At 38.7% G+C, this 27,719-nt stretch overlaps 1 protein-coding gene across 2 annotated transcripts in view; it reads left to right on the top strand.

Annotated features, from left to right (window-relative positions):
- The window catches only part of SYNPO2 (synaptopodin 2), a 115,907-nt gene that overhangs the window by 69,251 nt on the left and 18,937 nt on the right, over positions 1-27,719 (top strand). The window contains exons 2-4 of one of the 2 annotated variants that reach the window (XM_034772957.1): positions 7,524-7,675; positions 13,508-14,319; positions 17,809-19,988. In XM_034772957.1, the coding sequence (XP_034628848.1) occupies positions 7,524-7,675; positions 13,508-14,319; positions 17,809-19,988 (3,144 nt within the window). The remainder of the gene's footprint in view (positions 1-7,523; positions 7,676-13,507; positions 14,320-17,808; positions 19,989-27,719) is intronic. The other variant, XM_034772958.1, reaches the window with a different exon arrangement.

Here is a 27,719-nt window from a genome sequence, read left to right on the forward strand (position 1 = left end):
CTCAAAAACAACAAAGAGTCTGGTGGCACCTTAAAGACTAACAGATTTATTTGGGCATAAGCTTTCGTGAGTAAAAACCTCACTTCTTCGGATGCATAGAGTGAAAGCTACAGATGCAGGCATATCTGTAGCTTTCACTCTATGCATCCGAAGAAGTGAGGTTTTTACTCACGAAAGCTTATGCCCAAATAAATCTGTTAGTCTTTAAGGTGCCACCAGACTCTTTGTTGTTTTTGAGCTCAATGTGTTTACATGATAAGGGCAGTGAATTTGGTGGTCTCAGTGGCCATAGGTGCACAAAACCATTACGGAATTCAGTGTATCTGACAATAGCTGCTTGGGAAGACTCAGAACAGGAATAGTAGCAGTGTTGAAAACTGAAGAAGATTAACATATGTTGATGTGGACTAAGCCAGAGTTAACATCTCTCTTATGATTTTGGCATCAATTAGATGATTTGTGTGATCAGGGAAGGACTCCTGTGTAAGGGGCTGCAAAATTAGGGTTTAGGGTCTGTAGTTTATGATAAGCTAAATTCAGGTTAAGTTCATTTTCAGTCACAATATTTTTAATTCTCTGAATAAAAAGCACTAATATCCTTTAATAGTTTGTCCCATTCGATCCTTCTATTTCCTGCCCATAATCTCACATACTGTACTGTACACTGCTAATTCTATTTAACTGACAGATAATTTGTTAATACATTTAAATGGGTTTGCAATTCTGTGTATTTGCTGTAAGGTTTATAAACAGAGAGGAAATGAAATTTCATACTTTTTTTTTAAGCATAAATAAAAAAGAAAGACTCTTGGAAAAGAGATCATAAACTTTGTGACCAAAGGCAAATAAATTAATGAAAATGATGATTACTAGAAAAAAATGAAACACTTCTTACAGTAAATTTAATGTCTAATTATATTAAATTAAATGTATGATTATATTAAGCTATCTTTACACTGAGCAGTCTCTGAAGCATATTTGAATATATCTAGTTAACATTTTTATTTGATTACTGCAGCAACTAGCAGAAATCCTCTGATTATCAGTACTGTCATTATCAATATGGATTTGGCAAGTTTGCCACCTAAATAAAAAGATTTTCAGAAAGCATCATCTGATCTTTAAAATGCTTTGGTTGATTTTGAAATAGTTAACAAATACCAGTGTAACTCTTATAGTCCCCTATGCTTTCTTAGTGCCGAGTCCTGCTTCTAGTCAAGTCTATTGGCTTCAGTAGGAGCAGGATTGGATCATTAAGCAGTTCTGTAGCATGAACAATAGTTTGGCTGGGATTTTCAAAATAGCCTGTGTGAGTTAGGCACCCAAGTCCTATTGAAATTTGCCAAATTGTCAAAATAATCCAGAGCCATTCTTCAAGTCCTGTAATCAAAATGCCAAGAAGGTGATGATCTGAAAACTTGAACATTATAGCAAGTAATAGTTAGACATGCTGTACCAAATTAAAATAAATCAGCATAATCTCCCTGTTTACTATCAGGAGATATTTACATAGTGCTGAAATAAACTTCAATAGATTATTGGTTTTGCCTATATTCAATAATGTAATAATGTAATTATTTTCCAAAAACTGTATTTTTTCCCACTGTTCAACTACTTGGGACAATGAACTGGCAATGTTACAAAAATGCAGAAGAACCTAACGAACATGCATAGTATTGGCAGTTACAACATGGTGTTGCTGTCCTGCCAATGTGACAAACATAAGAGTTCCCTAAATCCTTCAGAATTCAGAATAAATATTTATGTTGACATTTCACTGTTTGATAATGTTAATTTTGTATTGTGAAGAAATAATGGAGTAGTCTGCAGTTCTAAACAGCAGGTGGTATATAACTGGAATAATCAAAAAAAGGAGTCCCACATTCAGGGACGGAGCTTTCATCACTAGCAACACATTCTGCATCAGAGGGAAGGAAGTAAAGCACTAGAACATTCCAGCAGAGCAGCTGGTGTCTAGACAGGTTCAGCACAAGTGGTGGAAGGCTGCAGCAGTGATGATTGTATGACAAAATTAATTATGAACACTGAGAAGCTATTGGAATTTTACAGAAGTTTCCCTAGTAATGACAACCTACTTAGTAGTTTTAGAGTAAGGAAATTTTTGATTCCTTTAAAAACACTAGCCCAAAGAAGGTAGGAGCAGACAGTGACCAAAAAAGCCCAGGTTGAGCCATGAGGCTTCACTGATTTTATACTAGTGACACTCTTCTGTCTTTGGTGGAGTCTCTTGTGATTTACATGGATGAGAGTCTTGCCGCTGAATTCCCCGCAACTGAAGAATGGTTCCTCAGTTTCCACTGTGCAATCAAATTACATGGTTGTCAGCAGAAAAACAGCTCTCAGTTTTCTCTAGGACTGGTAAAGAGTTTTCTGTTGAGACTTTGTAATGGAGAATAGGATTTTCAAGTAAATAATTTGTTATGCAGAAAGGGTCTGCTTTCCTTGAACATTTTTGATCTTTTGTCAGAAAACCAGAAAAAAATCAGTTTTTTGTTTATTCAATTAAAAGTCAAAATTTTCCATTGAAAATTTTGATGAAAACCATTTCTTTCCCAGTCTGTGGAAATATTTAGTGGGGTTTACTACCACCCCCAATTTTCTGACCACCACTAGATTCTCCCCCTCTGTTATGGGTAAACTACAGTGCCTGATAATATCTTGAGATTAGGCCAGCAGCAAGCCAACGTGGTTTTTCTGCACTCAGAGCACAGCAGTACCTCCTTGTCCAACAGCTACTATCAGTTAGCTGGCTTCTAGTTCCTTCTTCAGTGCTCTCTGCCCCTTGACTTCAGCAGAAACCTCTCACTGAACACAGGGCGGGGTGCAGATTGTAGCTAGCTGCTGGCTGGCTGCCTATGCTGGGAAAGGGGCTTCTGAACAGGAAAGGAGCTTGCACACCAGACGGGTAAAGAGAAGAGGTCAATTTTGGAGTGGAGGGAAAGGAGAGAAGGAGGGAAGCCAGAAGAGCAGAGGTGTGAATGGAGAGCTGGAGAAGAAGGGGAATTATTAAAAATAAAAGACTTATTTTTTGTTAAATATTTTTAAAGTTCTCCATTAACAAATAAAGGAACTATAGTACATCAGTGTGACAGAAAAATTACATTAAGGGTTTGACTTATACTGGTAAATCAGGAAATTCAGAGTAACACTTCCTGGTCGCTAACAACATAAGAATTGAAGTGCTGACAGAAGAGCTGTGTATGTTTAGCCTGGCCCTGAAGATGAATATTTTTTATTTATGCCCAGTCCCACAAGGTGAAGAACATCACTTTTGAGGCTCTGAGTGTCCCTCAGCTCCCAGAGCTGCAGGTTTTCAGCACTTTTCAAGCTCAAGAAAGTGCTCAGCACCTCACAGGTTTGGGGCCTCACTGAAAAATTTGGGTAGTAAAAGCATAGGAAGGGCAGTGGAATGTACCTGAGCCCTAATCTGAAAGGATCACATCTAAGGATAGGAGAGTGAAAATTGCTGCCCATTTAGTTCTGATGCTGCCAATAAGACTAGTTAAAAATTGATGCCACATATTACTGGTCAGTCTAGTCATGTAGACATCTTGCCACTGGACAATGAATGGAGATCCCTAATTTATTTCACATAAATCACCAAACTGCTATGAAATGGGTAACAATTGCTGACCTGAGCCAGATTCAAATTGGCAACCTACTGTAGAAGTGAAAGGACAGAAACAGGCGATTTCCCTTAACATCATAGGAATTCCTTATTTCTATAGTGAAAATCACAGGAATTATTTATTTTCCATTTACACTCTTTCAGAGTTCATATATTTTTATTGTTAATGTTTCTGCATTTTAAAAACTGGTTTAAATTTAATTTGTTTCTAACATATTTACTTTAAGGGTTATATTGCATTATAAACATTTTAATGGAAATGTCATCCACGTTTAAAAAACAAAATGAATCCAACCTCATTTATGCAGAGAAACATACTAAAGACTATCTAAGCCATCATTGCTTCCCGAAGTGCAAGGATGTTTATAGTCCTGCTAGAAAAGGATAAACACAGCATACCACTCCATATTTGTAAATGTTCGCTGCTCTGCAAGGTGGCGACTGGCTGCCATATGCACTGGATTATTGTTTCTCCATTGTCCAGAAGGCCATATTGTGACACATGGGTGTTTATAAATTTTAACAGCCAAGATGAATGGCCAGCAGCAGCAAAAAGGATTATAGTCCCACTGTTATTTTCAAATAGCATTATGAGTCCAGGAATTGCCTCCAGAAATGGGTTGCCTTACAGAACTGCCTCCAGAAATGGGATCCTATACAGAAGCTCAGCTACTAATGGCCCCAGTGCAAACTGGGAATAACTCCATTGTAAACAATGGGCCGACACCACACCAATGAGTGTGGTATAAATACCAAGATGCACATTAGCAAATAATGGTTTTGAGGACGATATGTATTTACATGACTGTACCCAGGCCTGTGATAATATTAAATAAAATAGCTAAGAAGATTATCGATGATTATGTGTATCTGTGTTTTTATGTCTTTGTCATAACCTATGTACACAATATTAAGGCAGAAGTATTCATACATGCCCAAAAGATAGAAAATTCAGAGTTCAGATTCCATGACAACCCCTTTGTGTATATGTGTTGTTTTATAATACAGTTTTGCACGCTTCCTGGTTAATATAACAACATTTGCCAAATATGTATTTTATAAATAGCAGTTAACTGGATGACATTCCTTGAGTGGTGTGGAAGATGTCTATGGTTTGTTATAAAGCAGGGGTTCTCAAACTGGGGGTTGGGACCCCTCAGGGGGGTTGCGAGGTTATTACATGGGGGGGGTCACGAGCTGTCAGCCTCCACCCCAAACCCCGCTTTGCTTCCAGCATCTAAAATGGTGTTAAATATATTTAAAAGTGTTTTTAATTTATAAGGGGGATCACACTCAGAGGCTTGCTATGTGAAAGGGGTCCCCAGTACAAAACTTTGCCAATCACTGTTATAAAGTAACTATGATGGGTCACAATATTGTACTGGCAATGGAAAGAGGACTGGAGCAGTAAAAACTGATCAGTTCAGGTAGATTCTTTAATGAGAATCTTGGCAGGCTGTGCTATTGACAGATCTGGTTATGCTCTTGAACAGAGGAGCTTAAAACAATAATGGGGCTCTCCCATCAGTATACTCCTAGGCTTAAGGAGCTGAGAAGACAGAATAAAACTCTTTGGGACAACAAAGAAGAATTAAAGAGGCTTTCTTTGTGTGTGTACCACCTCGAAAGATCTAGCATGACCACAGCACAAGTTAGCAAATGTTAGATTGGGTTAGCACTTGGTTGGGAAACCTAGATGCTGTATTGCGTAATCCCAACAGGTAACATTCTTTTCTCTGCACCAGTACTAGTTTAATACCCCAGCATCGGTTATGAGGCATTGGAAGATAGGAGGTGTTCTTCCATGGATGTGATGTAAATCCTATCCACTTTTGGTTATTAAAGTTCCCGCTGCACTTTTTGCAAAAGTAGAATTGTTAACCCTGCAGTTATAGCCACATTCCACAGTGGGTAATTACATTCTTCTGGCTGCTGAACTTCTCCCTTCATTTGCAGCAGGATATACAGCATCTCTCTTCACTTCTTGTCCTAAACTGTTTTGATGTGTTGCTGTGCACTCTTGAACAGCTGTCGCCTTCCACCACAAAGCTACATGAACTTTATTATTTAGCAAAGCGATCCCTATATGTTCCTTACCAACTGTACTCCCCAGCAGTGTTGTGAGGCTTGACTAATGAATATATAGTGCTTTAAGGTCCCTGGGAGGAATACACAGATGCATGAGGGAATCTTAGGCACCTAAATGGTTGGTGACAATCGTTTTAGAGTATTCCTCCATGTGGTTTTACACCTTCAGTTAACACTAAGAAGAGGTACACTCTATTTATTAAAAGGAATGAATGAGGAGTGTCTTCAACAAGTAGTTTCTAGTTCCAATAATTTAAGACATTGTTTTGGACCCATAATGCATTAAATGGGTTGGGGGCTAAATGTCTTAGAGATCATTGCTCTCCCCATGTGATACTGCAACAGCTGAGATAGTCCAGGTCATGACACCTGGAGATGACATCTTTCCAATTTAATCACAAAGGAGATGGGGCATTGTTGGAGAGAAATCCCCAATGACAGGGTTTGTTTTCTGCCTTTGTTTGGAAGAACTTGGATCTATTGACCCCATTTATTCTTCCTGACTTTTTCTAGCATGACTAGAGGCAAAATTTTTTTGTGGGGGAAGGTGGTAATGGAGAAAGAGTTTGAGGGTTAGCTAGTGGGATTTAGAGAGGGGTTGGTGGGTTTTTTGGACTTTCTGTGCATGGTTATTTGATCATGTAATGCTCATAAAGGCATCAAGAGAGTGTGCATTCTTTAGAAATCAAAACAAATAAATCTGAAAATCCTTCATTGACCTTTTAATATGCTATTCCCCCTTACAGCAGTGCTTACTTAAATGGGCCCAAATCTATGAAGTCTGTGTAGGATTTCTTCTCATGATACTTATCTGATTTATCATGACGACTTGTTTCCTTCCTAACAGTGATTCATTGCAACAGGCTATATACTCTTTTAATTGCCCATTTACAGTTTAGCCCATTTATTTTCTCCTTCTCTCTGTATCGAATATAAATATGCACATTATATTAACTCATCTGTATAGCTGAACTGTTGTTCAAGAGCAAGAAAATGTTGTGGCAGGTGTATGTATTTGTGTACAAAAATTAGGGCCAGAACCAAGGGTATCTAAAGTTAGGCTGCTAAATCCACACCATGGCACCTAAATAGCTGCCCTGATTATCAAAGGTTTTGAGCCTCCAGTGGCATCCATTGTCTTCAGCACTTTTGAAAATCAAGGCACTTAATTAAGATGACTAAATCTGAATTGAGGACAGTTTTTTTCCAGAGTGAGGTGCCTATAGTTAAAAGTGTTTGTTCCATTGTCTGCGGTGCTGAGCAGCCGTAGCTCCCATTGAAGTCAAATGGCACGCAAATATGAAAATCTTGGCCTCGAGGAGCCTTACTTTAGGGACTCATTTTTGAAAACTTAGCCTAGGTTTCTAAGAGGATATCAGCCCCTCATTTTACTGAGCTATCTACACAAACTCCTGGTAGTCTCTCATTAGCCAGCTGAGAGGTGAGCTAAATCTTTTGCTTTTCTGCTGAACTCTGTTCTTTGTACTGTTACCTCATCCTTCCATGCCATCGCCACCCTGTTGGTCTGTTTCATCTGCCTTTTGCATTCTGTTTGATACCTAGATTGTAAGCTCGCTGGGGCAGATTGTCTTTTGTTATTTGCCACTACAATACCTAGCTTAATAGGGCTTGATCCTTGATTTGCATTCCCCAGTATTACTGTACTATAAATAAGTATATACATGAACCCATTTTTTTCTATTGAGCATGTGGGGTTGGAGTTGCTGTTTTCAAATTAACTCTAATTATACAATTCTGAATTTAATTTACTTTTAACTCATCTCAGGTTCGCAGCAAGAGCAAAGCATCCAAGGCTGGGCTGTGTGAGGGGGATGAGGTGGTGTCTATCAATGGCAAGTCCTGTGCAGACTTAACCTATTCTGAAGTTATCACTCTTATGGAAGGTCTGACTGATGCCCTCCAGCTGCTTATCAAGAGGTAAAGGAATGTTCAGAATGCTTTGGCATACATTCTGCTCCCTAAACTTACTGGCAAAACATGGTGGTGCATGCATGTCCATTTTATAGACATGTACTGTGAATTTCCAATATATAGTAATATTATTATTTATGTATTTATCACCAGCACCTTGCCACTGTACAAATGTAAAGGAAGACAGTTCCTGGCCACAAAACGCCCACTTGATAGTTCAGACAGCACAGTTCAGATACATATGCTGCATCGATTCAGGGTACTACCTCCTTATGGTACAGTTATCTATCTATGCTACTTATATGTCCCCTGTCACCATAGCATCCGAGTGCCTCAGAATCTTTAATGGGTTTATCTTCACAGGAGTGTTGATCTCTGTGAGGTATGGAAGTACTATTACTCCCATTTCGCAGACAAGGTATTGAGGCACAGAGTGACTAAGTGACTTGCCTAAGATGTGTGGCAGAACAGGGAATTGTACCCATCTGTCCCATCTCCCAGGCAGGTGCCCTAACCACTGGATCAACCTTCCTCTCCATTTAAAGACCGCAGCTCTCTGGTTCATGCATTATGGCTTACCAGTGACAGCCTTAGCAAAAGTAATGTGTTTTCAGGCGGGATGTCACAAGGATGATCCGGTACATAAGGGTGAGAGGGAAAGGAAGGAATATGAGCATGCAGGAGTGATACAAGAGAGGTATTTTGAATGAGGTGTAAGCAGAGCAGAGATTGTATACATGACAAGGGAACGGTGTATAGATGACATGACAAGGAGTTTCCTGAGAGACAGTGGTCAGAATAGGGACCAGAAGTTAGGAGACATGACTTCCATTTCTGTTTCTGACTCACTATGTGACCTTTAGCAAGTTGCTTAACCTCTCTATGACTCTGTTTCTCCATCTGTAGATTGGTGATCGAGATATTTATTCTCCTTTATAAAACACTCTGAGTCTTGCATTCAGTTTTGCTACCCCTCTAATATATAGTATAAATTCTATGTGGGTAAGAAAAGGAGAAGACCCAAGGACCCTTCCTCCTATACAGAGGCCAGCCACAATAGGGGCAGGGAACACTGCCAGTGCTCTCAACTAGTGTCCTCTCCAATTTTAACGCTCCTAAAGGGGACTAGAAGGGCGAGGATGGTTATGTCCAGGCAGCATCCTGTGAAAGGCTGGAGAGTTCCTGTTTCAGCATGTACACCCCTGTAGTTCCCATGGGACTTCTGAATGAGTAAGACAGAGTTCCTCTGGGGACTTCCACAGCTGTATAGTACGACGGTTCCAATGTGTCTAGGGGGGTAAAAGTGTGATCTGCCCTGAGAGGGAGACAGTCATTGAGTGGTATTCATATAATATATAATAGGAGTTGGGTTTGAATGCTTTAAGTTTGCTTGTTTCTGTGGGCTGACTAATTTTCTCAGCTTGATGAAGTCACTGGAATAGTGACAGCTGAGGACTCCAGCTCACCTACTGTGGTGTAGCTCTTATTCCAAACTAAGATAAATAAATATATCTAGGCACTGCAGAATTTGATTTTATTATTTTAAATGTCAATAGATAATATAGATGTTTATTTTTAAGCTTTTTATTTTTATAGATTTCAATTTTCACATTTATGGGTTTTTCCCACAAATTATCGGTTTTAAGCATTTTTTTACTTTTGAATTTTGCAGTTGTGGGAAATTTTGCAGTTGCAGTATGGGGAGGATCAGATAATAATTATTTAATGATAGTAGACTGTGAGATTCAAAAAGTTAAAGCTTTATAACCATTAAAACATTAATTGTCTACATCACATGTACAGAATATACAAAGTAAATATCCTTAAATCAAACTCTAATAAGGTCTCAAGCAGCATTTTTTCTTTCTTTGCCTATCTGTAAATTTTGATTATTATTGATGGAAATATTTTTTGTCTGTGTGCATATGTTGAAATTGAAGTTTAGTGACACTTACAGATAAAAATCTAATCCTTCATTTGAGAGTCCCCTGTGTGATATCAGCATTGTTATTCTTTTACTTCATGAAGATGACTGGTAAAACTAGACTTTCAGAAATAACCTCTATCGCTGACTTTCTGCACTTTTTGCAGCTGCACAAATAACTTCAGATATTTCCAGTCATAGCTGTTGCTGGTAATTGATATTTTAAACGCATCGGAGGCCACATCTTGGCCCCACTGAAGACAATAGCAAAACTTCCATTCTACTTTGTTGGCCCTGTCTGAATGCATAAAACAGATTAAAAATCAAAACCAAAAAATAATTTGGGAATATTACATTGTTTAGTGGGATGAAACCCCAGGACTTCCAGGGATCACGAGGCACTGACAGTTTTCCAGCAATAGACCTTCCTTTAAGAATTGCACAGAATATTCAGAGGAAATTCAATTACTGGTGCAATCTCTGAACTTCATGTCCTCAGCCATTCAGCCATCCTCTCGTCCATTTAAAAGTCTCCCACCTTGTACTGTTCACTATTGGTATTTTCACGGGTAGGGGAAAGGAAACTGATGAACTCCTCTCTCCCCTGCCACCTCCTCCGTAATTCCCAGTCTGCTGCCACCTCCTTTGTGGTTCCCTTTTGGCAATCTTTGGAGATGCTGGCTGACTGGCCCTTCAAGGGTCTTCTGAAACTACCAAGATGTGACCCAACATCATCATAGAGCAATGGAGAAGCAAACCCTTCATCTTCTGCTGCAGACAGCTCTTAACTAAGCATTAAGAGAAGAGTATACATTTTAATAAAAGAATGGTGCCTAATTTATTAGTTATTAATATTATTTGTATTACCATCGCCGCTAGGAGCCCAAGTCATGGACCAGGACCCCATTATACAAGGTGCTGTACAATCACAGAACAAAAAGACAGTCCCTTCCCTACAGAGCTTACAATCCAAGTAGAAGGCAAGAAAGAACGGATGGATACAGACAGATGGAGCAGTACAAGGAAACAATGAGACAATATTGCTCAGCATGAAAAGCAGTGGTCACAGTGCACCAGTGACCTACCTGCACTCAAGTTTTTTGTAGGCACCATGGCGGAGTTTTGAGGTGGGATTTGAAGGTGGATAATGAGGCAGCTTTGGGGATGCTTATAGGGAGCTCCATCCAAATGGGATGGGCAGCATGGGAGAAAGCATAATGGTGCTTGTTTGAAAATTTAACAAATGGATAATAGAGGCTGGCATCATGGGCCAAGTGGAGGCAGGAGTTGAAATTTCAATAGTGAATGAGAGATGATAGGTATGGTGTGGTTAGGTTGAAGGGCCATGATATATTCCTTGGATGATCTTTGCATCCCAGCATCATTAACCCTTTACTTTTGCAGGTATGCGTAGGGAAGCCTCACTTCCTATTGTGTGCTTGCTAGGAAGCCTTTGACTGTTTCCTGGCTGCTACAATCAGAGTGGGATTTCCAAAGCATTCAGTATTAGCCTAATTCAGCTTCTACTGAAGTAATGAGAGGTTTTTCCATTGACTTTAATGGGAGCAGAGTTAGTCCAACACTTAAGAGTTTTTAAAAAGCCCACCCTAAGTCTTGAAATGCTCCTGGTTCTTTGCTGGTTAGATGGAAGGTTAGAGGAAGGTCTTTTGCTGCTCTCTGCATTGGAGTCAGGCTACCTCCCAGTGCTCTCCTGCAAAATCCTTGGGATTGGTTGCAAGGGAGAGGGAAAGGCCCTGCTTGGTAGCTACCCTAATGAGACCATATGGAGGGAATGTTTTACAAGCTTTCTGGAAAGCCTCTAGAGGGAGGTATCAAGGAAGCAGTGGGAGTGGGAAGAGAGCCACTAGCCTGCCCTGAAGCACTCAAGGATGAGTAGAAAGCTCCCAGTGGATGTTGAGAATGTGAGGACCTGGGGACTAGGGAGAGGGTTCCTGGGGGGGCCGACGGGGGGGAGCATGACATATTTCCATGAAAGTAAAAAGGTTGGCTCATGCTCAGTACATAGCAAACTGAACTGTGACATTCAGTCTGTAAACACCATTTTGGACCAAATCCCGTTGCGTCCCCTCCACGCAGCTCTACTTCCTTCCTGCAATTATACCACAAGTGTCTGGGTACGCAGAGATTTTGCAAATCATCCAGTGAACTGAGCAGACCTAAAAAAATGAATTTGACAAATAGAATGAAAAATAAAACAAAAAAGACCAGATACAGTACCTTACCACTGGACACACATCAATGTCTGTAAACAGTATAAGTATATCCATAAGTAGTGAGGGCCTTTTAAGGTGGAAATCTCTCTCTCTCTCTCTCTCTCTCATACACACACATTCAGCTACCAATAAAGGCTAAAAGTTAGTTGGCCCACACCCAGTCTTATATCCTACAAGGAAATGTTTATGGATTCATACAATTTTTTCTGCAGTCAGCAGCCACACAACTAATTGTCCAAATAGCAAAACATGATGGAATCCAGATAGAGACACAGGGCTTCCTAAATGAAAATCTGTCTGACCCTTATGTAGCCCCATATGTGGTTTAATAGATGTTATACATTGTTTCCTATTTGAGGCAAATCCAGTTTGATGCCATCAGTATGCTGAGAGGCTATAAATGTGAGTTATATTGAGGCATCTTCATTACAGTGACAGATTTACCTAGTCATTTTCTGTTGCTATTTCTGGCCTTTATTTGCAGTGTGATCCAATAGTTTTAGAATACCAGGAGCCTGCTTTTGATTTCAAACTCCTCTTATAGTACTTGATGCTTTGTAGTTTATTGAGGGCACCTAATGCGTCTATTAATTACCGAAAAGTTTTACTACATTACAGCCAAATGTAAAAATGAATAATATGTCATTGTGTCAGACTGCATTGAAATAGTTTCCACGGAAACTAATAGTATGCCACTGAGGCATACAGCACTGAAAGGGGGAACTGGAGGTTACAGTAAAGTTCATAATACTTTTAAAGGGAACCTATAAAACAGAGCGGGGAGAGGGAAGAGAGGAATAAATAGAAAAATGAAGCTATAGTCTGACATGTAGGGTTAAATGAGCTAAAGCAAGATTCACCATTCAGAAAACTCCCATTTTAAAATATACAGACTGATCCAGTGATGTACTGAGCACCCTCAGCTTGCACTGACTTCAGTGGGAGTTAAAGGCACTGAGCACTTCACAGGGAATACATCACGGGACTGGGCCCTTAAAGTATAATCATTTAATGACACAGAGGGATGACGATACTTTAAACAAGGAATTCCCTTTAAAACAAGTATTTTAAGTATTTATCACTCTCTCCCTGCCCTTTATATGTGACTTGCCTTCTTGGATAGTAAATTTGTTGGGGCAGGGACCTGTGTGAGAGGACAGCACCTAGCACATTTTGGACACTGCCAGAATACAAATAAGAGCAATAATAATCATTGAGGTAAAATGGATTAAAAGTTCTCCTTTTAGTGCAAAGCCATTGTTTTACATTCAAACATAAAATAGGAAGTATAAATCCTAGAAGTCTGAGATGATTCAAGTGTTTGTCTGGAAACATTACATGTTTTTGTAAAGCAGTGTATACAGTTTAGAAATGGCATAGGTCAAGGATTTAAGAATAACTCTATCAGAATCATAGTCAGAATAAAATCTTACTGCAGTAATATATCTGCTCTTATGTCCTAATGCTACTGCAGGAGGTTAGGAGAGGTACAAAGACCTTTGTATTTAAAATGTTTGGGAAATTCTGTTACCTAAATGTACCTACTAGCAGATAATTTTTAGGGGGAAAACACAATATGTACTTCCATTTAAGCATGAAAAATCTCTTTTGCAGTTGTATTTACAACGGCTTATGTTCTTGAATTATTATTTTTGTGTGTGTATGTGTATATATGTGCAGATCATCCAATGGACTACACGAAAGCTTGAGTCCGGAAACAGAAACCAGAAGCCATGATAAAATAAAAAATGAGGAGTATAGGGAGAGTACCACACTGCAAATCAGAACAGCCACGGAAATGCCCCAGAGGGAATTCTACATCACAGAGATACACAATGAAGCTCCCCATGGAGCAGAGGAAAGTGACTTAAACTTTTCTGGGACAAAACAAGAAAAGGAGACAATACAATGCCACAAAATTACTCCTAGAGTGATAGAAACCTCTAGAGTACTCTTGACAGATGAGGCTGCTTTCAAAGAGAAGACAAAAGAAAGAAGGCCAGACACTGTGGTTGAGCTGCAGTTGTCCCTCTCACATGACAGACACAAGGGCACCAATGTTCCTGCTGTTAGTCTCCTGGGAGCTGAAAAATGTACCCCTTCAGAAGCTGGACCCAGTGTGCAAGAAGATGGGACTAGTCCGATAACTGCAGTCCCCCTGGGTGAAAAAGAGGCCACTGTCCAGTGGTCAAGCAAAACATTCCAGATTGCTAGTGGCAAAGAGGTCAAGGTGATCCAAGGAGCAGAGGCAGGCAATCCATCTCTCCCCATAGTGGAAGTGATCCTAGATTGCTCTGACAGGGAGAAGGAAGTGTCCAGGTCTCTAGCTGAAAAGGGGTGTGTTGATTCTCAAGTGGAAGGAGGGCAGTCAGAAGCACCTCCTTCTGTAGTCTCCTTTGGAATCTCATCAGAAGGCACAGAGCAGGGAGAAGACGACCAGCACTCAGAAAGAGATCACAGCAGACCTCACAAGCACAGGGCAAGGCACGCAAGTATGTCACATCTAAATCATTTGCATTGACTTGAGGGTAAATTTTGTAATTTGAAACAGCTTTTCAGAACAGTGCCTGCATTTGTAAATATTTTAAAGAGATTCTTCTCAAGTGTTCGAACCTCTCTCTCTCTCTCTCTCTTTCTCTTTGTTTTAAAAAACACATGAATTTTGAATAGAAATATCAATTTAAAAACAAAGAGAAAGAGAGAGAGAGAGAGAGGTTCGAACACTTAAGAAGAATCTCTCTCTCTCTCTCTCTCTTTCTCTTTGTTTTTAAATTGATATTTCTATTCAAAATTCATGTGTTTTTTAAAACAACAAAATTGCACAGGTGACAGGCCAGGTATTTAACCATGCTTTCACAGTACTGTATAACATTGCTGTAGTAGACTACTTTACTTTATTTTAAAGACTACTTATTTTAAAACGTGACACTTCACTTTGGAAATTCAAGTACTTTTAGTTGCACAAAGAGAGGTAAATTGTGCTAGGCTTCTAACTTACATTACAAGGACGATTTGTAGAATGTTAACCAAATAAGCAAGGTCATCTCTTGAACGTAGTTGGGTGTTCTGTATTTCTCCATTTATAGCAAAAACTGTGTCTCTTCAACTGCATCTTTAAAAATCAAAGCTATGCCACTGCTGTTAAAAGTAGATATGAATAAAGAAGGCTAGTAGGAAAGCTTGATGATGCCTGCAGAAGTCAGTTTGACAGACACCAGCATGTGTATTACTGGCTAGTTATATGATCCTTTGAGTTTTGTAAGTCTTCTCTAGACTGTAAAGTGAACTTACTATTTCTTCTGCCTTCCATACCCAGAGGTGAGACTCAAAATCTATCTAAGGAGTTTAACTGAAAACAAACTGAAAATGTGATTGAATCCAATGCTGCTTTAAAAATATTTATATATATCTACATATTTATTTATTTAGATCATTTCTAATGCTTGTTTGTTCTTTTCCAACAATGTCAAGCATCCTGTTCAGGGATTTAATCACAGTATGGCAAAGGTGCTTGAATGTGTGCAATGATATACTGTAGCAATGAGTTATTTTATATGCAGTGTTGGAATAAGTTTCCTAACCCATTGCTAATTCCTCTGTAAGCATATTTTTAGAATGATAACCATTTGCATCCTTATTGGCATGTGGGTTAAGCCGTTACTTACGCTTTAAGTATCTGTATGTAATCCACATATTTATGGCATATTAAATGGAGTATTAAAGAAGAGTGCACATGCATTACATTTTGGCAGTGACGCTAGCAGCAACTGTAGAACAGTGTCTGTCAGTCCTGTAATGCACTGGCTGTCTAATAAGATAGTGGTAAGTTTGAGGCAAATCCTATTTAATACAGAATGAATTATCATGTGCAACAAAATGTACTTACCTTAAATTTGTTCTGTTTAGGACAAATATTTTTTTGCCTTTTTTTCCCTTCCCATATAATATCTGAATTATCATCAATTGGCAGGACTTTATATTTTAAGTCAACTGTACCTGAAGAATAAACATTAGTTATACATAGGTAGATATTGACTGAATGATAAAAACATTTTAAAGAGGTTATCTAAGGCTCTAGGTACCACTGACATATATAGATACACAAGATATTTGATTGAAGCAGCAACTATGGTGCATATAAAACATGTTTGTTTTGTAAAGCAAAAAGCCATTATATGGTGTTTAAGATTCTAAACTAGAAGAGATAAAGCATTGTGACGTTTTGATCTATTTAAGAGGGATATTTCCCTGAAAATAGCAATCTGATTAAATTTAATCGAGCAGGCAATTTTTCGTCATTTAAACCTTCTTTTGAATCTATTGGTTAAACCAGATGTAAACAAGCTGTAAAAATATTTGCTCAGAGAATATTTTAAATTATTCCTTGCCACAAAATCATAGGTGCAAATCCTTTCCCACAAGTGTTGTTTTAGCTGATGAGAGTAGCCTATTTGAAGCTTGCATGAGTAAAGATTACTTGTGAGTTAGATTTGCAGAATCAGGTCCATACTGTTTAGATACTATAGCAACTACCCTAATCTTCAAAAAATGGTTCTGGTTCTCCACCCCCTCCTCTGACAATTTCCCCTGGTAACTTTACTAAAAGTTTTGCCTGACTAAGAATTGAGCTTAGGATTTCAGGATTTAGCTCTGTGGAAGTTTTGCTGGATTGGACCCATGTACTATCATCTTTTATAGTTTTTAGTGAAAACCATGGGTCTGGTCATGCTCTCACCTAATATAATGGCAAAACTACATTTGTCTTCAACAAGAGAAGGATCAGGTTCCATTTTTTTTTCTGACATGACTGAAAGGATCATTAATTATAAAATGCTTTACATACATTTATTTAATGAGGTTATTACTTGTACATAAAAAATGCTTCAGATGTAAAATTTTTTTACTATTCTACTTCCCTACCATGAATAATACACCAGCAATCCATTTTGTGCCCTTTTAAGTTAATTGGAATTTGATCATTAATTTTAAAAGGAGCAGGATCGCACACTCATTTAAAAAATAAGGAGAGAATGTAGTGAGGCCAACTGCAGTCCATATAAAGTATTAAGACCATTAATTTATGCATTAACAGATACATGGAACTATAATATACTATTGAATACTCTTAGGAGTTAGTTATGCCTTCCTGAACTAGTTCCAGAACAGCATTTATTGTAGGAAGTTGCTATCCTTGCTACATGTTTTAAAGAAATATTCTGGAAATGTTATATCCTACACAATTAACCCTGTTAATGTATTTTAAATACATTTTTACTATAAACAATCTATTCTTTTTTCAGTCCATTTTCTATTATTTATTATTATGAATTACTTTTTAGGAAACCACTTCTTCCTTTTAAAGGGCTTAAATCTGTTTGCATTGAACACAATGGCCAAACTACTACTGACTTCAGTGGTAACAGAACTGAATTCATATCCATAGTTTATATGTATTTTTATGTGAGTTTGTAATATTATACATATAAATGTATTATATATAATATATATAGTGCATATAAGACAGATTTTATATGCATAATAATAGAATATAATGTGTGTGTTTAATGATAGAAATACATATGTGACACATAAAAGTTCTTGTAAGTTGAACTAGGAAAGTTCTATAGAAAACTGTTTTGTCTTTAAACTTTGAGGCATGTCTCACAAAGAAGAATTATTGCTATGGAATTTGTGCCACAGTAGTTACTGTGGGAAAAGATTTTAATTTTAATGCCTTCCCTATAGATTTATACATATTATATTACAAACACACATAGAAATACATGTAAACTATGGATATGAACTCTGTCTTGCTGTCAGGTAGGATCCCAGTATTAAAGAAAAAGAAAGATTATGTTTTGGAGAGGAGCACATTTAGGAAGTGGTATTCCAGATAGATGTTGCATTGCTTGTAGTCAGACACCTTCACATATTTCTGTGGAGTGTATTTCTTTAATTATATCTTTTGATCCTTTCCACAGGGCTCCGGCGGAGCGAGAGTCTGTCAGAGAAGCAGGTGAAAGAAGCCAAATCTAAATGTAAAAGCATTGCCCTGCTGCTGACGGCAGCTCCCAATCCCAATTCCAAGGGGGTGTTGATGTTTAAGAAGCGTCGCCAAAGAGCAAGGAAATACACTTTAGTCAGCTACGGCACCGGGGAACTAGAACGTGAAGAAAACGAGGGTGAAGAAGGTGACAAAGAAAACACTTTTGAGGTAACTTTATTTGGAACAAGTGAGTCAGAAATAGATGAAGATTTCTTCTCTGACATTGACCACGAAGGCCAGATTGTGACATTTGATTGGGACACTGGTCTGCTTGAGATTGAAAAGAAACTAAAAGGTGGAGACGAGATGCAGATGCTGCCAGAAAGCAAGGGCAAGGGGGCCCTCATGTTTGCCAAGAGACGGCAGAGAATGGATGAGATCACAGCTGAGCAAGAAGAGGTGAAGTCACACGGAATGCATGCAGAGGAACAAAGAGAAGCCAACCCAAAAGATAGCTTCAGACAAGTGAGCTCCTCGTCCTATCAGGCAAAAGAGGAAGAAACGTCAAAAATGCAGAGCTGTGTGAGCAAAAGCTACATAGAAGTGAGCCGCAGTCATGGCAAAATGGTACAACAAAATGGCATTGGGGGAGCATCAGAGACAAACATCTCCTTTCAGTCTTCTGATGCCCATAAGTCAACACCTTTAAACAGAACAGCTAAACCTTTTCCTGGTATACCGAATCGAGCAGCAGCACCATTTTCACCAACGAGAAATGTGACTAGCCCTCTCTCAGATTTACCAGCACCACCGTTCTATTCCTCAATTAGCCCACCGCCTCAAGCCGCATATAGAGCGGTATCTAGTCCAGTGGCCAGCAGAGCTCAGCCAGCTATTTGGTCACCAACAGAGCAGATAGCATCCAGAGATGAAAGAATTGCAGTGCCGGCCAAAAGAACTGGGATACTACAAGAAGCAAAGAAAAGAAGCACTGCAAAGCCTATGTTTACTTTCAAAGAACCTCCAAAAGTGAGTCCTAACCCTGCCCTATTGTCCCTTGTACAGAATACAGAAGGCAAACGAGGTACTGGAACTGGCTTTGAATCAGGACCTGAAGAAGACTACCTTAGTTTGGGAGCAGAGGCTTGTAATTTCATGCAGATCCAAGCATCAAAACAAAAGACCCCTCCTCCTGTTGCTCCAAAGCCCTCAGTCAAAGTCTCTCCTACTGCTGCCACTCCCATTTCACCAGTCTGGTCACCTCCAGCTATGGCTTCTACCCAGCCTCCTGCTTTCCCAACTCCAAACTCACCCCAAGCTGCAGTTCCTGCACCAATCAAAGTAAGACAGCCTGCTCCTCATCTCTTACCTCCAAGTACACTTAACATAGCTGGTCCTTTTAAAGGGCCTCAAGCAGCAGTATCAAATCAAAATTATACACCCAAAACAACACCTACCACACCAATAGGAAATGTTGCATTTGCTGGAGGAATAGGGCCAGCCTTTGAGATGCCACCAGCTTTTAGTGGAAAAGGAGCACAGTTATTTGCCAAAAGGCAATCTCGAATGGAGAAGTATGTGGTAGACTCAGAAACTGTGCAGGCACACATGGCACGGGCCTCATCTCCAACTCCATCTTTACCAGCTTCTTGGAAGTATTCATCTAATGTTCGAGCACCTCCACCCGTTGCTTACAATCCCATCCAGTCCCCCTCTTATCCTCTTGCTGCTACTAAACCCCAATCTAAATCACCTGCAGTTACCAAAAGTACCAAAAGAAAACCTAAGAAAGTTCTCAGTGCTTTGGATGTTATGAAGCATCAGCCATATCAACTTAATGCATCTTTATTTACTTTTCAACCTCCTTCTGCTACTAAGGAAAGCCTAGCTACTAAGCAGTCTACAAAGTTCGACTCAGTATCTGCCTCAAAACATGCTCTGCCTTCAAGACCACTCAGTGCTGGTTCTTCTGCTAATGTCCAAGCATCTTCAGTGTACTCCGTACCAGCCTACAGTTCACAACCGTGGTTCCAGTCGAATGCATCCACTCCAATAAATGAGTCCTACGAGCCTAGTGGTTACCCCTCATTTTCTAAGCAAGAATCAATCACATCCTCTTTGTTTACTGCTCCAAGGCCAAAGTTTTCAGCAAAGAAAGTTGGAGTCACAGCCCAGGTGTGGAAGCCATCAATCATTGAAGAGTAAATCTTGTAGTTGCAACTCAGTGTCCACTTTGCTTGCAATGAATTGTTTGCAGTGGTGATCTGGCACACCAAGAGTGCGTATAGCAGTCCTTAGCTTACTTAACTTCAGATGTATCCCCTCAACTCTGAGTCCAAACTATTTAAAATTTTAAAATGAATCAAAATGGTTATAAAATTAGGATGATAAACACTTATGAATATTATCACACACTTATACATATAACATCCTGAAATGGACACATACTATTGTATTAAGTAAGCTGGATGCTAGGTTTTATGCTTTAAGATGAAAACAAATATGACAGTGAGCAGTGACCCCTGTATTTCAAACAATTAGAAATAGCCTTCATACTATTTTTCTGAACTGTGCTCTTGTGGCCCAAGGGTTTGAGTAAAATTAAACAACATGCATTGATTTTAGATTTATTTTTAAAAGTGCCTTATAATAATATCTATTACTAATGTAGCATACAAAATAGATACAGTTTTAGGCCCTGATCTCCAGTTGGATCTTTACGGACGGACCCTTGTGCCCACACAGAGCCCCGATGGCTTCAGTGGAAGATGGTGCATTGGCACAAGGATTCTCCCACAGGTTTCTGATTGCAGGATCAGGGCCTTAGTGTGTAAGTTATGTGGATCAGCTCTGATCCAAAATCATGAATTGCTTCTCTGATTTCACAGAGAATGTGCCATAAGGAATGTTGGAATGTTTTGAAAAAGACTGACTTAGAGGAAATAGGAAAGTGGCTGGAAAATATGTTAAGGTTTTTTCCATTTTTAGGAAATTTTAAACTGAAGTTTACACTCCCAGTGCAGGCATATTTTTAACAACCATTTGCCTTGACTCCAACAAATGACTCATTATAGAAGCCAGCAAATTAGGATTGTTGAACAGTTAAGATGTGTGAGCTGGGTTATGCAGTTGTGATGTGATGCAATACTTTCTCATGAAAGCACAATGACTAAGAATTGAAGGGATACATAATAAGAGTACTGATTTTTGCAACCACAGTAGAACATGCCATATAAATCAGCGTATAATGATATGTCATAATTATTACCTCACCTTACTACTGGTATCTCACAGACATTTTCCTGTTTGCATTTTGGGTTTTATGGTGCTTTTTCTGCTGTTATTCTTTTTACTCTGTTCTTGCACTTTCACCCTTTACTTCATGTATTGTGGACCAGGAGGATCAAGGCACTGCTACCATGCAAAACTCTACTCAGAGAAGGCCAGATTCTGCCATTTATAATCATGCTGAGTTATACCCTACTCTAGGTCAGATAGGCCAGTTGAAATCAAAGGGACAGATTCTGACACCCTTAGTCAGCACTTTACTCCTTAAGTCGTTCCTTTGAAATCAGTGGGACCACTTCTGAAGCAAAGTGCTATTCACCATATGTGTCAGAATCTAGCCCAAGAGAATACTCGTACTACTCAGTATGGGTAAAGGTGGCAGAGTCTAGTGTAGATATATTTGTTCGAGCCACCTTCCAACTGGCTATGGGCCAGATTATGGAGCGGTGATAGAGTGATAAGTATTTACTAACTCAAGTAATCCGATTGGTTGCAGTGTGGGACTACTTGCATGAGCGAGTGCTCAGTGAGTGAAACCTCCACAAATTTATCCCCGTAATATTAAATTAACTGCTAATAAGTTTGAAAACAAACTTTATTGTACATTTGAAAATCAAGTGTTCCCTGACAATATAGTTCACCAGGGGTTGGATTCAAAGACCACTGAAGTCATTGGAAAGATTTCCACTGGCTTCAGTGGGTTTTGGATTATGACCCTGATGGGGAACAATCAGGGACCACAGCCTGGGTGAATCAACTCACATTAGGAATCAAGGATAACTGCTGGAAACTGCAGGAAAACCAATCAGTTCTGCATGAAAAAGTAGAGAGAACTCTATTGCAAATACAACTTGCCCAAGAGTATATGGTATCAATATTTTAATCCTCTTGTGATCTCCTTATTTCCATTCATTTTCCACTGTCAGTCTGCTGTATTTTTCCTCCATCATTAAACTTGTCCTTTCTTCTTTACCTGTTTCATTTTTTTTCATGTACATGGATACATTGACTATTTTCTATGTATTTCAATTACTATCTAGACTGATTATCTTTTCTTTCTTTCTTATATAATGTCATAATATTATTAAATACCTTAATTAGCTAAAGTTACATAAATTCCTTAGTAAGCTACAAATCAAAAAAGATAATATCTACACAGGAGAACATAATCTACTGTTACCAGAGATAAGAGTAGTGGGGTATCACACTTTTTTCAGGAGCAGATAGCTAGCTATCTAGACAGATAAAAATTGCCAAATAAATCCAGTCACTTTAAGACTAGGATATTATAGTATTCCCCAATAAAAGCCATTCTCTGAACAGTATGACACCTGTATGTTGTAATCACACTAAAAAACGAACTTCCTCTGGTGAAAGACTTAACTATTTTATATTTTTAATAGGGCTATTGATTAATCGAAGTTAACTCATGCGATTAACACAAAAAAATTAACTGTGATTAAAAGAATTAATCAGTGTCAATTGCACAGTTAAACAATAGAATACCAAGTGAAATTTATTAAATATTTTTGGACATTTTTCTATATTTTCAAATATATTGATTTCTATTACAACGCAGAATACAAAGTGTACAGTGCTCACTTTATATTATTTTTATTACAAATATTTGCACTGTAAAAATGATAAACAAAAGAAATAGTATTTTTCAATTTACCTCAGACAAGTACCGTAGTGCAATCTCTTTATCATGAAAGTGTAACTTACAAATGTAGATTTTTGTTTCATAACTGCACTCAAAAACAAAACAAATGTAAAACTTTAGAGCCTACAAGTCCACTCAGTCCTACTTCTTGTTCGGCCAGTTGCTAAGGCAAACAAGTTTGTTTACATTTACAGGAGATAATGCTGACTGCTTCTTATTTACAATGTCACCTGAAAGTATGAACAGACTTCCCATAGCACTGTTGTAGCCGGTATTGCAAGGTTTTTACGTGCCAGATATGCTAAACATTCATATGCCCCTTCATGCTTCGGCCACCATTCCAGAGGACATGCTTCTATGCTGATGATGCTCATTAAAAAAATAATGAGTTACTTAAATTTGTGACTCAACTCCTTGGGGGGGGAATTATATGTCTCCTGTTCTGTTGTACCCACATTCTGCCATATATTTTATGTTATAGCAGTCTCAGATGATGACTCAGCACATGTTCGTTTTAAGAACACTGTCACAGCAGATTTGAAAAAACACAAAGAAGGTACCAATGTGAGATTTCTAAGGATAGATACAGCACTTGACCCAAGGTTTAAGAATCTAAAGTGCCTTCCAAAATCGGAGAGGGAGAAGGTGTGGAACATGCTTTCAGAAATCTTAAAAGAACAACACTCCAATGCGGAAACTACAGAATCCGGACCACCAAAAAAGAAAATCAACCTTCTGCTGGTGGCATCTGACTCAGATGATGAAAATGAACATGCATCAGTCTGCTCTGCTTTAGATCGTTATTGAGCAGAACCCATCATCAGCATGAACGCATGTCTTCTGGAATGGTGGTTGAAGCATGAAGGGACATGAATCTTTAGTGCATCTGGCATGTAAGTATCTTGCGATGCCGGCTACAACAGTGCCATGTGAATGCCTGTTTTCACTTTCAGGTGACATTGTAAACAAGACATGGGCAGCATGATGTCTTGCAAATTGTAACCAAACTTGTTTGTCTGAGCGATTGGCTAAAGTAGGACTGAGAGGACTTGTAGGTTCTAAAGGTTTGCATAGTTTTATTTTTGAATGCAGTTTTTTTAGTACATAATTCTACATTTGTAAGTTCACCTTTCATGATAAAAGAGATTGCACTAAGGTACTTGTATGAGGTGAATTGAAAAATACTATTTCTTATGGGTTTTTTTATAGTGCAAATACTTGTAATCAAAAATAAATATAAAGTGAGCTCTGTACATGTATTTTGTGTTGTAATTTAAATCAATAGATTTGAAAATGTAGAAAACATCCAGAATTATTTAAATAAATGGCATTCTATTATTGTTTAACAGAGTGATTAATTGAGATTAATTTTTTTAAATCACACAATTAATCGTGATTAATTTTTTTAATCGCTTGACAGCCCTAATTTTTAACTCAAGCGGGTATGGACAGTGCCTGGATTCTAGTAATAGGATACAGTGCCTTTCACCTCTTGATCACCAGTTCAACTGTGGCCTAGGTTACCAGTTACTGAAAGTCATGACCAGCTGCTGAGTGGCCTATGTGAAATGAATGGATGATCTCAGTCCAGCTCCTAGCATCTAGAGGTCTTCATCACCAAACCACCCCACCCATCCACTCAAAACTGGAACTGTCACTCTTGTTGGAAGTATCTGCATAGGGTACAAAGATGTGAATGTGACATGGATGTGAAGATTGGGCTACATTCTCATTCCCAGAAGTGCTCACCTCCCAATGAGGAATGAGCCACATTGGCAGGGCAATGTGAGAATGCTGTGGGTATAAAGAGAGGTCTTCAGTTTCCTGGGCCATGAAGCCAACAGCTTCCACTAGCACTAAATTCACCTTTAAAATTTGAACAGAAAAATGCATTGCATGCAGTTATACAGACAAGCTGGAAATGCATTTAGGCAATCAGTTAAAATCCTGCACGTATATACGGAAATGAGTGAAAAGTGAGCTTCTGTAACTGCAGTCTTAGAATATAACTTTTAGCTAAGCATCTCTGTACTTCATCCAAAAGAGAGAGGAGTTCAAGTTGCAAATTTGGATTTGTGTCTGGATTTTGAATTTCCAACGCTGTTCAATTCCAGACTTTTGGTTTGACCCATGGCAGTGATATAGGAGGAGCTAGACCTCAAGAATTGGGTTTTCAAAAGCAGCTAATTAAGTCAGAAATACAAGCCCTAATGATTTTCAGTGGGACTAATGCACCTAATGTACTTATGCTTTTTTGAAAATCCCATTTGGTCTGAATTGAGTTTCAGATTCTGAAACACTGCCATCCCCAACCACATACTTTCACACACACACACACACACACACACACACACACACATGGCACATGCATTTTGTGAGTATTTGGATCTCGGGTTTGCTTCAAGCCCATCTCTAATAGTAAGGTAAGTCAACAGTTCTTAATAGCATTTCAGGATAACACTTGGCTATTTAAATTAACTATTTCACCTGTAATGTCATCTCCTGAGAAGTAGACCTTAGAGAACAGCTGAGTATTGTCATTCAGGTTTAAATTAGAGGCCGTAGATGATATCACGCAGAACTGAAGAAAACAAATAGTTTAGATATAAATGAGCCATTTGATTTATTTTTAATATATTCTGATGAGGATACACTGGCTTGGGCACAATGAATGAGCACATTTGACTATGAAAGTCAAAGTCAAACCATAGCAGACATACTTCCAATATGTTCATGATCTGGTTCAAAAATTTCTTAAGATCTTCTTATTGTTTTCAGTATATTTAATTATTACCACGTAAAATTATGCTGCATACTTCAGGGTGCTACAGGAGCTTAAATTCTGTAGAGGTTTCTATGAAATCAGCTACTTCAATCCAGGACTCATAAATTTACCAAGAAAATTATCTCTGTTTTGTGAGTCCCTTTATTTTTGAGGCTGGCAGATATCCTTTTAACTTCTGGTAGTCGTCTCTAGTTGATGTGGGGGCATATGAGAATAAAGGGGTCTCTCTTAGTGGTGTAGTGGTTCAAAAGGACACAGATAGTTGATCGATCTCCAGCCTTTAGATTTGATACGCCTGGCATTTTTTTATTCTTAGTTATGTCCATCACCAGCCATGATTTTTCTCATGTACTGTACATATAGCCTTCAAATGTATGGGAATCGCAACATTCTTTCCTAGCATGAATCAGTGGAGAAAGATGTGAGGGGTTTTTTTTTTTGTTTTTTTTTTTTTTAAACAGACTCCCGCAGTAGGGTGATACTGTGCCTGGAAATGCAGATATATATAAAAATGTGTTGTCAGGTACAGCCCCTGCACAAAATTCTTCTTAAAGATACAAAGGTGAACCATTACAAAGGGAGTGTACAAGGGGGTTCAGGAGCACTGGGAAGCAAAGTATAAGGGGAACCTTATAATAGAGAACCTGACCATGTAGGCGCACCGTGTACAGAGTATCCAGGACCTCCTCTCAGCAAGCCATCAGCCTTACAGGGATGCTCAGCTGCTCCAGCCTCTCTTAGGAGAGTTCATTGCACATTCTGAGATGGGGAAAATACCAATGAAGCAATGGCATTGATTCCCATAAGAACTTTGGAAGATTTTTCCCTATACTGTTTCATGACTTTCATTGATATTACATGACTTTGCATGGTATTTATTTTTTTTTAAATTGATTCATTATGGAAAAACAGATTGCTCCAACATTGCCCTATAACTGGACATGATGCAACTGGCTTCGCTTACAGTCACACACCCGAGACTCTACTGATCACTTTTATAGTTAGATCTGACAAGTGTAAGACTTCACTATTACAGCCTGACAGCATGTTATCTTATAATGACTCTATTCCGCTCAAAATCGGAATTTTTATACAAAGAAGCAAACAGACAATAAGATCATCAAAAACAGTGGATTCAAAAGCTATGAATATATTCATTGCAAGCAGTTTTCTTGGGAAGATATATGACTGTTCTAACTTCATAGCCCACAAGCACCACCTACGCCCTTGACACAGTAAAAGGAAAGAGTTCCAGCCACTCAAGAGGTATGTTTGATAAATGCTATCCAGCTGGGCACTTATTGCAGGAAGCATTTTTTTTCCCAGCAAAAGAATTAAAACTCACACAAGCCCCCCAAAGCTCAGTGAAATGTTATGTTGGAGAGAACTTTTCTAGCAGCAAACCCCCAACCCCTACCTATTTCACTGGAGCAATGCTAGTACTCACCAAATGGTGGTGCTATTGTGATTCTAGGCAGATTCCCTGAGCAGTGAGGACAAGCCCCATACCAGTCAAGACTTGTGTTTGTCTTCACTGTTCCTGGGGGAAAAAATCCCTTCTCTGCTCACACCAATGTTCATAATTCAGTTTGAACTTCAGAGTGGGCAGAACCTAGGGATAACCATAGTGATCTTCACAGCCTTATAATGAATTAGTAAGAACTGTGCATTGCCTTAGGCTGAGGAGGCTCTACCCATGGGAGAAAATACCTCTCTTAACCTGTGTTTGGGGATTTATTTTCTGGCACAAGGCTGATGGTTTAAGGCAATCAAATTAATATAGTAGCAGTAACTATATTAAAGCTTGAGTTCTTGATTCCTGTAATATGGCTTGATATATAAAGAATTTTAAAAAGGAAGAGATCCTTCGCATTGCTGGGTATACAAGGTAAATAAATTATAGGGCTGCTAGGTAATTACAGTACAGATGTAAATGAGCAAGCTGTGTAAGAGAATTATTATTAATCTTCCTATCTACACAGCAGTCTGAAAAAGGTGGTACTGTAGGGGTCCCATGGAAAAAATGGTATGTGATCTTGTAATTAAAGACTGTCTTAGTGCATATGCACAAAGGGCCAAATTAAAGTTAGAACATAAAAACAGTCATACTGGGTCAGACCAATGGTCCATCTAGCCCAGTATCCTGTCTTCCCTTGCCAGATGCTTCAGT

This window comes from Trachemys scripta, chromosome 5, assembly GCF_013100865.1.
Source record: "Trachemys scripta elegans isolate TJP31775 chromosome 5, CAS_Tse_1.0, whole genome shotgun sequence".
NCBI lineage: Eukaryota > Metazoa > Chordata > Testudines > Emydidae > Trachemys > Trachemys scripta.